The sequence below is a fragment of the Dermochelys coriacea genome, chromosome 5 (genome assembly GCF_009764565.3).
Source record: "Dermochelys coriacea isolate rDerCor1 chromosome 5, rDerCor1.pri.v4, whole genome shotgun sequence".
NCBI lineage: Eukaryota > Metazoa > Chordata > Testudines > Dermochelyidae > Dermochelys > Dermochelys coriacea.
This window is the reverse complement of record NC_050072.1, coordinates 21141247-21156123: the sequence shown is the minus strand read 5'-3', so window position 1 is coordinate 21156123 and position 14877 is coordinate 21141247. Positions and strand designations below refer to the sequence as shown.

At 46.1% G+C, this 14877-nt stretch overlaps 1 protein-coding gene across 2 annotated transcripts in view; it reads left to right on the top strand.

Annotated features, from left to right (window-relative positions):
- Nucleotides 1-2939: 2939 nt before the first annotated feature.
- FECH (ferrochelatase) overlaps nt 2940-14877 on the top strand; it is a 34699-nt gene continuing 22761 nt past the window's right edge. The window contains exons 1-4 of one of the 2 annotated variants that reach the window (XM_038402253.1): nt 2940-3233; nt 9545-9662; nt 10952-11071; nt 11509-11657. In XM_038402253.1, the coding sequence (XP_038258181.1) occupies nt 3170-3233; nt 9545-9662; nt 10952-11071; nt 11509-11657 (451 nt within the window). In that variant the 5' untranslated portion in view covers nt 2940-3169. Of the gene's footprint in view, nt 3234-9544; nt 9707-10951; nt 11072-11508; nt 11658-14877 lie in introns of those variants that run through there. The other variant, XM_043514507.1, reaches the window with a different exon arrangement.

The following is a 14877-nucleotide window of genomic DNA, read 5'->3' as shown; positions in this document are numbered from 1 at the left end:
CTCCCGCCCCCCCCCCCCCGGGCCCAGCTGTGGAGCCCCCCCCTTGACCAGACACCCTCCTTCTTCCCCTACGGGGTCCAGGAATCCAGAGGGAGAAACAGCCTGATGCTCAATCCCTGGCTTGCCCTGAGTTTCCTATGTGCCACCCTCTCCTGGCAGCTGGGAACTGCAGCTGCCAGGAACTCTTTAGCTCCCTCATAGTCATAGAATATCAGGGTTGGAAAGGACCTCAGGAGGTCATCTAGTCCAACCCCCTGCTCAAAGCAGGACCAATCCCCAATATTTTGCCCCAGATCCCTAAATGGCCCCCTCAAGGATTGAACTGTCAACCCTGGGTTTAGCAGGCCAATGCTCAAACCACTGAGCTATCCCTCCCCCAGCAGTGTATTCTATGTGTGAGCTGGGCTTGGCCGGGTCCAGCAGTCCCTAGTGGTGGCTAGCAGCACTGCAGCCCATTTCTGTGGGGGGAAGGAAATTCTGCGCGCACAACGTTAATTTCCGCAAAATTCTGCATTGCGCGGTGGCACAGAATTCCCCCAGCAGTAAGTGGAATACAATAGGGACCATCACTCAAAGAAGAAGAGGTTACTTACCTGTAACTGGAGGTTCTTTGAGATCCTTGGTCATTATCTGCATTCCACTTCCCATCCTCCTTCCTCTCTGCTACAGATGTATCTGATTTGCAGTCGAAAAGGAACGGGAGATGCAGTCGGTCCGCCCTACCCTTTATCACCTCAAATGGAAACATCAGCTGTATTGATCGGGTGCATACACGGACCAAAGGACACTACTTTTAAATTCTCTGGCTCTGGATGCATGGTGCACATACATAAACCCACAGATAGGGAACACATCTCGAAGAACCTCCAGTTACAGATAAGTAACCTCCTCATACCAGTTTCAGGGTTAACAGAATCAAGGTATGAATTAGTACAACACTATTCACACCCCCTTTCAAGTGTCATTAATAGTGAGCCAAATGAATCTCCCAGGTTCCCTTTTTCATTGAATGCTGTAAAAGAAACAGTCATATCTCGACAAAGTCTCCACTGTCAGTAGTACAGGTTTTTGACATGTTGCCTTGTGTATTTGTTGATATCCATGCCTTTGTGATGTCTCTTTGGTATTGTGTAGTCTCGGAAAAGAGATGCTCAGGGTTCAGCCGATCGCCATATTTGGGGTCGGGAAGGAATTTTCCTCCAGGGCAGATTGGCAGAAGCCCTGGAAGTTTTTCGCCTTCCTCTGTAGTATGGGGCACGGGTCACTTGCTGGAGGATTCTCTGCTCCTTGAAGTCTTTAAACCATGATTTGAGGACTTCAATAGCTCAGACATGGGTGAGAGGTTTTTCACAGGAGTGTGTGGGTGAGATTCTGTGGCCTGCATTGTGCAGGAGGTCAGACTGGATGATCATAATGGTCTCTTCTGACCTTGGTATCTATGAATCTATGCTTTTTTTTCAACAGAGTTAGCTCAGTCAAGCTAATTTAACTTGACTGAAAACCCCACTTATCACAAATCTAAGCAAGTTTAACTCCTTTTACTCCTTTTTTTCCTAGTCAGGACAAGGTCTTTTATTTTGGGATCAGGCAGAGCAGATGGATTTCTGGATCCATGTGTATGACCATGTCAGTCACATAATAAACATGTAGCTGTACTAATATTATAAATATAAAGGGAAAAATGAAATGCAGTAACTTTTACATCAATTATTGTAAAGACCTTAGAGATATATGAGCCAGTCAGTTTTTAAAAAATTGTCCAAACAGTCAAAACCCAATCATTTTATGGAGAAGAACCGCACTAGGAGTTACATAGACAGGGAGCAGTCAATGACCCATAGTGTGTAAACTGGTGCCTTTTGCCAGGGATCAGTGGGGAAAGGAACTGTTTTTATGTGTTTTTTTTTCTGAAGTTGCTACGGGACTTGATCAAAACTGGTTCTCCACTTGTAAGGTAACTCTCTTCTCTTCATGTGTCAGTATATTCATGGCTGCATCTGTAATTTTCACTCCATGGATCTGAAGAAGTGGGGATTTTACCCACAAAAGCTTATGCCCAAATAAATCTGTTGGTCTTTAAGGTGCCACCGGACTCCTTGTTGTTGATTGCATGAATGTCACAATTCAATAATTAAAGAGACAATTTTTTTCCATGTTCTGCACCAATCTTCTATTTTAAAACCACAGAAGATAAATTAGTATAAACAATTATTCTTTTGTCACTAGCTATAAAAATAAAAGGTTAAAATTTTCAAACGTGAGTGCCTAAAGTTTAGTACCTAAAGCCCCAAACTGGTAAACACTTATTTATGGGCTTCCTTTTGTTTGCAAGATGGGGCCTAAATAAGCTGCATGAGTTCCAGAGATGCTGAGCACCCATAACTGAGTTGTCCAGGCTCAGTACCTCTGAAAATCAGACAACCTATTTAGGTGCCTAAATATGAATGTAGGTGCTTAACTTTGGACGTCCACGATAAAAGATGTTTGCCACGCTTTTTAGAATACTTGATATCTCTTTGGATTCAATGAATTTGGGACTCAAATCCCTAAAAAGAAAAGGAAACCTGTTTACAAATCAATCTAACTGTTACAGTCACTTTAGTTTTGGCTGGTTGCCCCAGCTCTTAAGCCATCTGCAAGCAGCAGATTCTTGGTTTTGCTCTGAGATCCGAGTTGCACCCGCTCTGGCTGCGCTGGCAGCCGGTTTGCTGGTGGCTGGGAGTTGGATCTTTGACGGTCAAAGGAAGGGGGAAAAAGAAAAGGAGGACTTGTGGCACCTTAGAGACGAACAAATTTGGTGGGAAAAAATTTTTTTTTCCACCAAATGCATCCGATGAAGTGAGCTGGAGCTCACGAAAGCTTATGCTCTAATAAATGTGTTAGTCTCTAAGGTGCCACAAGTCCTCCTGTTCTTTTTGCGAATACAGACTAACACGGCTGCTCCTCTGAAAGGAAGGGGGAGGATCTCTAGTTGTGGGACCTGCCTCTCTCCCTGTCCCCACCCCTTCCAGGCAAAGCAAACGCAGGTCTTCCTAACGGCAGAAGCCGGCGGGCGGGCTGCCCCGGGAGGCAGGAGGAGGCAGAGGGAGGCGAGCCCACTCCAGCTCGCGCTCAGGCGCTTTCAGCAGGGGAACGGAACCGTCTCCCCGGGCGTCTGCAGACTAAGGGAATGTATTTACTTCACACAAACATGGCTGCTGCCTTCAGAGCTGCAAACCGAGTGGTGTGTCCGTGTAAGTTTCCAACTGCATTTTAAGGGTGGCCGGGATGCCCTGGGCTGAACGGAGCGTGCTGTGGAAATGCCGCCTGCCCCCCCCCCCCGCCCCCGCGGGCGGGCCGGGGGCTCTGCTGCAGCTCGCTGGCTCCCCGGGAGGGGTCGGACTTGGGAGAGCTGGGATGTTTTCTTGCCCCCCCCCCCCCGCCGCCCAAATCCCTCCGTTCCCGGGGCGGGGAAGCCGCCCCTTCTGAAAAGTGACCCCCCCCCCCTCCCCGCCGCCGCATTGCAAAGGGAGCAGCGATTCCGAGAGAGGGTTTTGTGCAGCTGGGAGGCAGATCGACGCCTGGCTGCGTTGCATAAACAAAGGGCTTTCGCGCGAGCGGTGCGGAGCCTGTGCCCACTCCCCTGGGTGGGAAACACCCCCCTCCGGGAGGGGGGGGCAGGGCTGGAGGCGCATTTCTGGAGCAAACTCACCCCCCGGTAGCCCCGCTCGGAGGATAGTCTGAGCGCAGAGAGGACAAGGGAAGATTGAACTTAGAATCATAGGCTATCAGGGTGGGAAGGGACCTCAGGAGATCATCTAGTCCAACCCCCTGCTCAAAGCAGGGCCAATCCCCAGTTTTTGCCCCAGATCCCTAAACGGCCCCCTCAAGGATTGAACTCACAACCCTGGGTTTAGCAGGCCAATGCTCAAACCACTGAGCTACCCCTCTCCCACATGCTGCCTACTTTAGACCCGTGTCCCGGGTAGCCCGGGCGGCGTGGGCGCGAGCAGCCCCTCTCCGGGGCCCATGTGACACTTTTCCTTGTACTGGGTGCAAGGAGAGGGGGCACGAGAAGATCCCCCCCCCCTTCCCTTTGGGCGCTGCAGCCGGGACTGTGTTACGCAACGCGCCCTTTCAATGAAAAGCGTTTGCATAACGCTACGTGGTTAGCAGCGGCGGGAGCCCTGGGGTGACTGGTGCGTCCTGCTGCAGCGAGGGAGTGGGGGGCGGGCAGCGGGAGCCCCTGTAATGCGATGGACGACGCCGGGTGCTGCTGCTCGCCGGAGCCCAGAGACAGTGCGCCCTGGGGGGGCAGGGCCGGTTTCTTTGGAGGCGGCAGTAGGGCCGGGGCATCGTGCCCTGGTTCAGCAAGTGCCTCCTGCTGCGTGCTGCAAGTGTCCTGGCCAGTGCTGTGGCACCCAGAGCCAGGGCCCCAGCTCAGTCCAGATCTTTCCAGCTTCTGCTTTCCTTTGTCTCTTCCATTTTTCGTGTTGTTTGGCTGGGTAGATTGGAGGCATCTTCTGTCTCTTTACATAGTTCCGGGCACGTTGTGGGCGCTTAATCCATTCTGATCAAGCATGCACCACAACCTGTCTCTGGTGCCCAGGATCAGCAGCGCTCTCTACAAGCTGTTACAGGTGGGTAACCACTGTGGTGTGCTCTGTCTGGTGCAGTAAGTGTCTCTGGAAGGCAAACTCCAGGGAGGGAGTCGAATTCTGCCATCAGTTTCAGCCATCAACCTCAATCAGTGGGCTTGTACCATTACATCGAGTCTGGCCCTACATCTGTACAAACTATTTGCAGGGAAATCCAAACTTCTGCAAGCAGATCCAGTTACAGCTTTGTCAACCCCAATGTAAAAGCAAACCCAGTTCAGGTGACCATGAGAGACTGGGAATCATGTCTCTTATAACTGGGCCTTGTAGACGTAGATAATCTAATAATTATTTATTAGAGAGCACTTGGCTGAGTATCTTGCCTTTATGCAATGGTGTTGTAGCCGTGTTTAGCCCAGGATATTCAAGACAAGGTGGGTGAGGTAATATCTTTTATTGGACCAACTTCCTTTGGTGACCTGAAGAGCTGTGTGTGGCTCGAAAGCTTGTCTCTTTCACCGGCGGAAGTTGGTTCAATAAAATATATTACTTTACCTACCTTGACTCTCTAATATCTTGTCTTTATTCATTGTGTCACAAATAAGAGCCCTTTGGTGCACTGACAATCCTTTCTGTTCCTATTGCAAGCCATGGTGGTTAAGAGACTTTCTTCATATTTAGCTGCCTTACAACTTGGGTGTTGATGTGTCTGGTTTTTGCATCAAAAATAGATTTTTGGTTTTAAAAAGCCAGAAACTCAAACAGTTGAAGTACAAAAAGTATGTAATAAAATAGATACATTTTCAAACTCTAAGTGCATGGACTGTGTATTATTTTGGAAAGCATACAAAAATTCACATAGACCCAATGTGAATGATGAGACCTTTCTAACTCCCAAAAACAGACCCTCTCCACTTAACTTTCCCAGCCACTCGCCATACCCCCAGAAAATTCCTGGGTCAGAAGATTGACGCTCCTGTCATCTAAAGCTATGCAGTATGCTAGTCCTTAAGCAGCTGCCTTCAGTGGTAGAACCACCAGGATTTGTTGCTATTCCACAGCACTTATTATTTATTCAGTTATTTTTGGCTTATAAAATGTAGCCACTTTGGATGTCTACATAATTTAATTTAAAAGGTCATTTTTTATATTTATTATATTAAATCAGTGTAAAAGAAAACATGCCCCTCCCAACAGACTACAGCCTGTGAAAAGAGATGAGATTTGTGCCATGCCCTTACGATCAACAAACTTGGCTCTGTCAGGCCAGTGGGGAAGAGACCACTCTTGAAAACATTGTTACCTTCTACCTGCCATATACATTTGAGGATGAATGACACTCCCCAGCTTTCCTGGTAGTCTTTTGGTTATGGGAAAGGAAAGAGGTGGTCTCTCGGGTTATCAGGAAACATGCCATGTAGGCTGAGATATATGCAAATCACTTCTATAGAGTTGTTCCCCCAAACATTTTAGAATTTAACTCATACAAATAAGATGAGACACAGAGTGCAACAGGTCAGTTGTGGAGACGAATACAAAAGGGTTGAGCTGGACATGTAAAACTTCATAGATATTAAATCCAGAAGGATCCATTAGATAATCTAGTTTGACCTGTGTAATACAGGCCGTAGACTTTAATCCAGTTACTCCTATAATGAGCCCAATAGCTTGGGTTTGACTTAAGTGCATTTGGATCATTTCTTTTTAGTATTTAACCCTAAATTTGCCTCTCGTTACAAAGCCAGAATTTGAATCCCCTTCCCCCTCTCAGCTTTAATTAAAAAGGGTTTAATATAGAAAACGTTAGTAATGAGGACTAGGTCTATTGGTTGTGAAACAGAACACATCCCTTATACACAAAGCATGTGTAGTATCTTTTTTCCAGTGTCCGTGTAAGTGAATGGAGATTATGGTAGGATATTGATTCAAGTGGTACTACTTTTAAAGAAAAAAGTTTAAATAAAAATCCCTGAATTAAAGTAACTGAGACGTACAACCAAAAAAGCAAGACCATTCTTTGCTGAGAAAGAAACTATTGTAAACTCAGCCTGTTTGCTGAACAACACCTATGGTAAAAGTGAGTAACTGATCTCGTGATCCAACTTGCTGCAAACGCCTAGGGCCGTAGGCAAAACATGGGACTGCTGAAAGGCCTTTCCTCAAGGTTCGAATGGCCTGTGATGGGATGTTAGATGGGGTGGAATCTGAGTTATTACAGAGAATTCTTTCCTGGGTATCTGGCTGGTGAGTCTTGCCCACATACTCAGGGTTTAGCTGATCACCATATTTGGGGTCAGGAAGGAATTTTCTTCCAGGGCAGATTGGCAGAGGCCCTGGGGTTTTTTCGCCTTCCTCTGCAGCATGGGACATGGGTCATTGGCTGGAGGATTCTCTGCACCTTGAAGTCTTCAAATCACGATTTGAGGACTTCAGTAGCTGAGACATAGGTTAGAGGTTTGTTACAGGAGTGGGTGGGTGAGATTCTGTGGCCTGTGTTGTGCAGGAGGTCAGACTAGATGATCATAATGGTCCCTTCTGACCTTAAAGTCTATGATTCTATGATTCCTTGGCTTTTGTGGTCTGTCTTTAACCTTAACCTGGTTATTTGCATATTGTGGGAAATGTTTTATTAAGATTGTATGGTCTCTGTCTTTCCCCCCTCCCTTATTTATCACCAGGGCTCTGTGGAAAAATAGCACAGAACAGTGACTCAAATTTTAAATAAATGCTAACAATGGTTTAAATATACTTAGCAGAGCACTTTTTATTTTTGTTTTAAAAGTACATCTATAGATTTTTTTTTTCTTTAACTATTATTGAATCAGTGTAACAACCTATGCTCAGACAGTCTAACAGTTTTTTAAAAGGAATAATGCAACATAATAAGGAATATGATTTTAGATAACTTGAGTGTGCAGATGTATGGTTTTATTTTATTGGGTGCACATGAATGAGGAAACGGTAGTATGTATATGTAGATCTAAAAGAGCTACTTAGAAAACTGGGAATAAGAAATACAGCAAACAAAATTCTTTAGAGATAAAAATGTCTAGCTGGATTATTTGGTCATGTGAGAGGTGATTGACATACACAACTATTATAGTATTCTGTTCGACTTGCAAACTTTTTATCTAATTGAAGAGGAATGTGAACCTTGGCATTCATTTTTAACTACAAAAATGGAATTTGCAGATATCTAACTTGGCAGTGAAAAAAGGGTTTTTTTTCCTCCTCTCTGGAGCCTTTAATATATTTTTTTTCCTTCTCGTAAGAACATTTTGTTGTAAATTATTACTAATTGAAAAACTTACAGATTGTGCTTTAGAAAAAACTTTAGACGCTGAAAAGTTGTGAATAGTTTTTACAGTTCCAAGTCAGTTTTCCAGGTATTTTAATGGTGCTTCTCTGTGAAGTAAATGTATTGTAGATTGTGGCTTAGAATGTGCAATCTTTTTATATAATCTGGTAAGTAGGGGACCCTTTACCATTCTCCATTGCAGTGTAAGCTATGGTAAACATGGACTGTTTGATACAGTTGTGATAATTTAATATGGCAACATGTAAAGGAGGCATTTCTGCGCTTGCATACACTGTGAAAGTAATTGTGTGTGCATGTTCAAGGGCAGAAGTGGCCTCTTAAAATTGTGCCCTGGCTCTGAGGGATAAAATGTTTATGGGATTTGGAAAATTAAATAAGAAAACCTGTGTTAACATAACATTAAGCTTGAACAGTTTAAATCACAAAAGATATGCGAAATAGAGTTCCACTAGCAGTGTTGCACATCCTGTATATTCTATGGGGGATATCCTTTATGAAACAGAAATAAATATAAAAACCACACATTTAACCAGTGAAACAATGAGTTATACATATTTACAATGCATCTGAAAGCTTCACTTTTGCATTGTATAGTACAATGTTGAACATACTGTACAACCTTTATAAATCTAGTAAATTAAGATTTTCAGAGAAGGAGAAAAAACAATCCTTCCAGCAGCAAAAGTGCTTAAATCACCTCAATCCCTTAGATCACAACATTTTAACCCACTATTAATATTTAGAGTGTCTAAGTGCTTAAACCACTAATAGCCCCCATTAACAAGTGTAGTCCTCTTACCCATCTCTGCCTTTGGGCTTTGGAAAAAGGCTGGCTGAGGCTAGAGCCATGGAGTGATGGGAAGAATCTAGTGGAATTAGAGTGAGAGAGTGATGGCTGCCTAGAGTGAAGTTAAAGAACCGTGGTTGAACTGGCCCTGAACTGATCCTATGAAATTGCTGGTTCAGTCTATTGCAACACAGGGTCAAGCTAGGAACAACCCAGGGCTCAAATACATTAAGCTACATAAATGTTTTTTAATCCGTATAATATTTATATATGGACAGGTGTATTTTAATGTTTTGTAAATTTAGTGCTTGTGAAAGGTTCTGGCAGCAGCTTGACAGTCTTGGTGACTGAAGTCATTTGTCCATAGAATAGTTACAATATTGCAGTTTTTACTGCACAACCATTTCATTGTGCCTCCACTCTGAGCTGAAGGTACTTCGCTTCCTTTCATGCTGAAGTGGTGTCTCTTGCAGCATTGCCAGCTCCAAGTGTTCGAAACTCATGAGTCAGGCCCTATGAATCATGAGATTGACTTTAAAATAAGATGTTTCAAAAAATAAGTTTTGGTTCTTTTTCTTTGCTTCCTGGTTTTTGAGCCTTTAAGGCACACTCAGGTCATGTTTTCTAGCTTTTCTCTGCAGCCACTTGGGCTAGACACTTACCCTTTTAAAAAATTATCTGAAACTTATGATTTTTCCTTAAATCGCTTGGCTCCAGGAGATGGGGCTTGAAAAGAAATGCCAAATATGAGGCGACCACCAAGCACATTTAAAGAGATATTGGGGGAAGCCAGCCTATGTCTCATAAACAGAATCTTCTGCCCAGTAATAAACTAACAATACATTTTAACCTTCTCTCCAGTCGTGAAAAGCAGCAGCTGCAGTCAAGTGAGAGTCCAAATACAATGGAGAGGTCAGTCAACAGCAGCAGCCGCCACACAAACAAAAAGAACAAAGCCTCAAATTCAACCTGAAAAGAGGTAAAGAATGATCACAGGCCTCATCTGTGCTGACAGCAAATGAAGTATGTGTGTGTCCTACATATAATTGCTCTCTGTCTCTCTCCGAAATGGTATTGCTTTACTTTACCGTGCTCTGGTTTTAAAGCATTACAATCGTCTCACTGTTTCCTTGTGCTTCCCTCATTTGTATGTCTGTATCCATCTGTTGTCCCATGTCGGATATTTAGATATTAAGCTCTTTGGGACTGGGATCATCATTTTGTTTTGTGTTTTGTACAGCCTCTAGCACAAGGGGGTCTTCATGACCAGGGCTTCTAGGCACTACTGCAATATAGATAACAAATATTTACCCTTATGCCCTGTTTACATCTTGTTTAGTATTTGGGGTGGAGGAGAGAAAGAAGCAGGGAAATAAACAGTGATTACGATTTTTGAAGCAGTCTGTGGGATTTAGGCGCATATCTTTCATTTGAAAGTTAGTGTATAAATCCATGAGACTGCTTTGAAAATCTCAGCCAGCCATCCTGAAGCTTAACTATTTGTTAATAATAGGGGAATTCTCTGCTGGCCATTTGCTCCCAGTTTTTGGTCCGTCTGTGCCCTCTGAGGTGCACGACAGGGCCGGAGATGAGTCAAGAACCCAGGATTTTCAAAAACAGGGATTAATGCCTTTGTGTGTGGACTGGCTCGTCATTTCAGAAAGTAGTTAGAAATGGAGAAGACATACAGGGCTAGGACATCTTATCTAGCTCACCCCATGCCTGGACAGGATTGTTCTCTATAGTGTAATATGTTTTCTGGTGACCCTAAAATGTGTAGCTGGCATTTGGCTGAGGTGTGAAAACCACTGTATTCATTTACTTGTGGTTTTTATTATAAAAGGATGTATACTGGAAAGTTACTTCAGCTATGGGACACAAAATACTTGATTTTAAAAAGGCCACAGGTAGGTGTGAGTTTGCTGGCTCTGATGCTTGTTGAGCATAAATAAATAGCACTTGCTGATTTGGCACATAGTGTTTTGTCAAGTGTCTCAGGGCCAGATTCTTATAATCCTATTCTCGTTAAGTAGAAACGTACACCTTGAATAGCCCCATTGATCTCAATGGGTTGGAGTAAGGGACTGCTAAACATGAATAAGGATATCAGAATTTACCTCTTGATTAGTTTTTGAACATGATCCTCATTTTGCACAATAGAACGAGAGCAGGGAGTCAGGCTGATTAGCCTGCAGTTGTAAAAGGTGGCACCAGGTTACAGGGCGAGATAGAAAATGATTTTCAAACTATTTTTTTTTCTTTTAATAGGAAAACTAAAACCGGAATCTTGATGTTAAACATGGGGGGCCCAGAAACACTGGGAGATGTCCATGATTTTCTACTTAGGCTTTTCCTAGATAAGGACCTGATGACGCTTCCAGCACAAAAGTAAGAAATACTTGGTTCACGTGGAGTGTTCGTATGTGAGTGTTGTTGTAGGCTATATACTTGGACATCAAAAAATCGTTCCGGCTGGCTGCAGTGCTTGAGGCCAAGAACTCTGTGCTGACTGTCTCATGTGAACTTGGTAATGGGAAATTATATTTCAGTTCTCCAGAAACTGGGGTCTACAGGAGGAGACGTTTAACCCATGATCACAACTCTTCGTTTACTGCCAACTGGCAAATTTATTCAAATGAATTAGATTAAATGGAATTATAAAACAATACAAAACAAGCCATGCATAGAATGAGACTGAACATTATTAGCTTGCTGCGTTTTGGAGGCTGGTGGCTGGCTGGATGATTTTGTTGTTATTTTTAAGATGCCAGAGGGGAGGTGATGGGGGATATGTTACTAATTCACTCTGCTTTTTAACGTTTCAGTAAGCTGGCACCATTTATTGCCAAACGTCGCACACCAAAAATCCAAGAACAATATAGCAGGATCGGAGGAGGGTCTCCCATTAAAAAGTGGACTGTAACACAGGGAGAAGGCATGGTGAAACTGCTGGATGAAATGTCTCCTCACACTGGTACTTATACCCTTCTGTATAGTTGTTTAGGAGATTGTTCTGTTTGTTGTATTGAGCGGGTGTGGGGGGAAGTCTGAGCCGGGGTGGTCATGCCTAGTGGGAAGAGCAGGAGTCAGGCCTAGTGGGCAGAGCTAATCCAAGGGTCAGGGCCAGAGACAGAAACCAGGAGTCAGAGCTGGACCCAGGAACTAAGAGCCAAGCCAGGGATCAGAGCTGGGACCAGGAACTAGGGTCAGGGTGAGGAAGCTGGAACTGGGAGCCAGGTGAGGTAGCAAGGACCGAGCAGGAACAAGGCAGGAATGGGTTTAGGAGCAGGGCAGGAGCAAAGTGAAGAGCAACAGACCTCGGGAGGGTTACACCTATGGGCATGAACGCACTGAGCAGCCAGAGAGTTGCTGCTGCTGCTGCTGCTGCTGGGTTTAAAAGCCAGGCATTTGCCTTTCCTGACCAATCCAGTGGTGCAATCAGGTAGTATGCTGCAGGCCTCCTGTTCTTTTTGGGTTGCCAGCAGGTCCTGATTCCTGACAGAGTGTGCGTTTGCTCTGTCCTGTTTAATACACAAAGGTAAGACTCCTGACACACAACACTTAAAAAGTTAGACATATGCAGTGGTGGAGCGTTTGTTGTGTGTGAGAGAGATCTAGTGGCTTCTTTGAGCGGCTGTAACTTCCTACTACAGTCTCACAGCTACGATTATCTACAGTCTGGATCCTTTAAACTGTTCCTGAATCTAATTGTCAGTCATGGCTAAAAGGCTTAACACAAACTTGGCTTGATCTTATTACAGTCATTAGAGGAAGGGGGCAATACAGAAAGATGCTGTGTCAGTTTAATTCTGCAGTACTAAGCAAGATTACTGTTGTCAGCACCACCCCAGGACATGAGGGATCCTCCCTTGAAGCTAGAGCGATAGATAAGGCCTAACGGTTTGGTTTGGACAGCATCCACAAGATACGGTACATACAATCTTTGTACTTTCTCCTTCAGCTAAGGGCAGGGGTGGGCAAACTTTTTGGCCTGAGGGCCACATCAGGGCTGCAAAACGGTATTGACGGCCAGGTAGGGAAGGCTGTGCCTCCCTAAACTGCCTGGCCGCTGCCCCCTCCCACTTCCCACCCCATGACTGCCCCCCCCTCAGAACCCCTCACACATCCACCCCCCCGTCCTTGTCCCCTGACTGCCCCCCTGATCCTTGTCCCCTGACCTCTCTCCACACCCCCTGACAGGCCCCCCGGGACCCCTGACCGCTCCCCTCCCAGGACCCCTGTCCCTAACTGCCCCTCCAGGACCGCACCCCTATCCAACCCCCCCCCCACTCCCTGTCTCCTGACCACCCTGAACCTCTGCCCCATTTGACCGCCCCCTGTCCCCTACCTGGGGCCTCCTGCCCCCTTCTCCCCCCGCCCCCTTACCATGCCATTCAGAGCGGCAGGACAGGCTTGCTGGAAAGCCTGGGAGGTGGGCAGGCGGGCGCAAGCCACGTGGTAGCGGGGGAGGGGCTGGGGGCAAGCCTCCCTGGCCGGGAGCTCAGGGACTGGGCAAGACAGTCCCGTGAGCCGGATGTGGCCCACGGGCTGTAGTTTCTCTCCCCTCCCCACCCCGAGCTAGGGTAATGTTTGGAAATGGGAGAAAATTGTTATTCCATGTAAATGTCTGTCTCCCACTAGGGCCTCTGTCTGCTTAGCCACTCAGCTTTATCAGGGGAAATCAAGGAGGGGTGACTCTTGTTCCTATTAACTCCCACACAAATTAACATAGATTTTACCAATGGTGGTTTTTCAACCTGTCCAACCCTTCACTGTTGAGCACTCTTAAATCCTCACTGACTTAAGCTAAATTGATACAAGTCATGTTTAAACCATTTTAAGAGTGTTCATGCAGGAGTCTGCACCGGTGTCCCGGGGTGCTCCATTCACCGCTAGTTGGGCTTATACTCCTGGCTGCTCTGGGGATAGCTCATGAGGTCAACATCCTCACCCATGGTTGCAGACCATCACTCTGTCTCTCTCTGGTCTGCAGCCCCTCTCTCACTCCTGGAACAGCATCATCCTCATGAGTTGGCCCTCCAGCTGGGTCACTCCGCGTTTCCCCCCCTTCCAGGAGGTACAGTCTTTCAAACCCTCTGTCACTCCCACAGTGACCTGGGCAGTCTTCCAGTTCTCGGCCCCATCAATGCCTAAAGTGTCTCCTCCGCCACAGGCATAACACTGCTCTGCATGGGCTTCTGGCCTCCCTACTCTGGGGCCTCTATTCTTGCTCTAGCATCTCTGGCTCCTGCTCACCTCTTAGAGGATTTTGAGCAAGTTGTACTGTTCTTCAGCTAATCGCCTCATGTAGTGCCTCCCACTCTTGTCTCTGGTTCTCTAGACTCTGCCTCATCAGGGTCTGTATCCTCCTTTGTTGCTCATCAGCCCCCTTCACTGGGAGCAGCAGCTCTGTGGTCCAGCCTGGGAAGGTACACCTGCCTTCTGCAAAGAGAGCCTCCATACATGGTGGCTCCATTGTCCCTTTGCCTCAAGTGTCTCTCATCTAGCCTTTCCTGCTCCCCTTGCATAACAGGCAGCTGTCTAAACAGTTTCTCAGTCGCTCACACTCCCCTTGTATCAGGGGTGACCATTGCCCACATTCTCCACCAGTTGAGTCATGGAGTCCATTTACGGCAAGCAGCACCTGCTGCTGGTCATCTTGAGAATTAGTACTGTCAGTCATGTGCTCTTCCTCTGGTGGTGTCTTGCCACATTTTGTCTTGCTCTGCTGCTCTGCTCACTCCTGGATCATCAGCTTTCTCTTCATGCCTTGGCTCTTCAGCTAGGTCACTAAAGTCCTTCTCTTCCAGGTATTTCACAGTCTTTCCAGACCTGGTATCTCCAGTGCCTTTTGCCACACCCCAGTGGCTGGTAGGGGAACCCAGCCCCAGCCACCACACTGGGTTCCAGCCCAGGGACCCTATAACAAGCAGCCACAGTCCTTATACAGTTCTACGTCTTGCTGCTGTTTCTCTGGGCTTCTTCCTACATATCAGGCTCCCCCCATTTGCCAACCTCCAACTCCCTCCATTCAGGGAGTGACTGAAGCCTTTCCCAGCCACAGCAGCCCACCTCCCACCATCTAGCTTTATATAGGCCCTGCCTGTTCCTGCACAGGTGAGTCCTTAATTAGCCACCTCTGGCCTAAATCTCCCCTGCTTGCAGCCTAATTAGCTGATTGGGCCCAGGTGGCC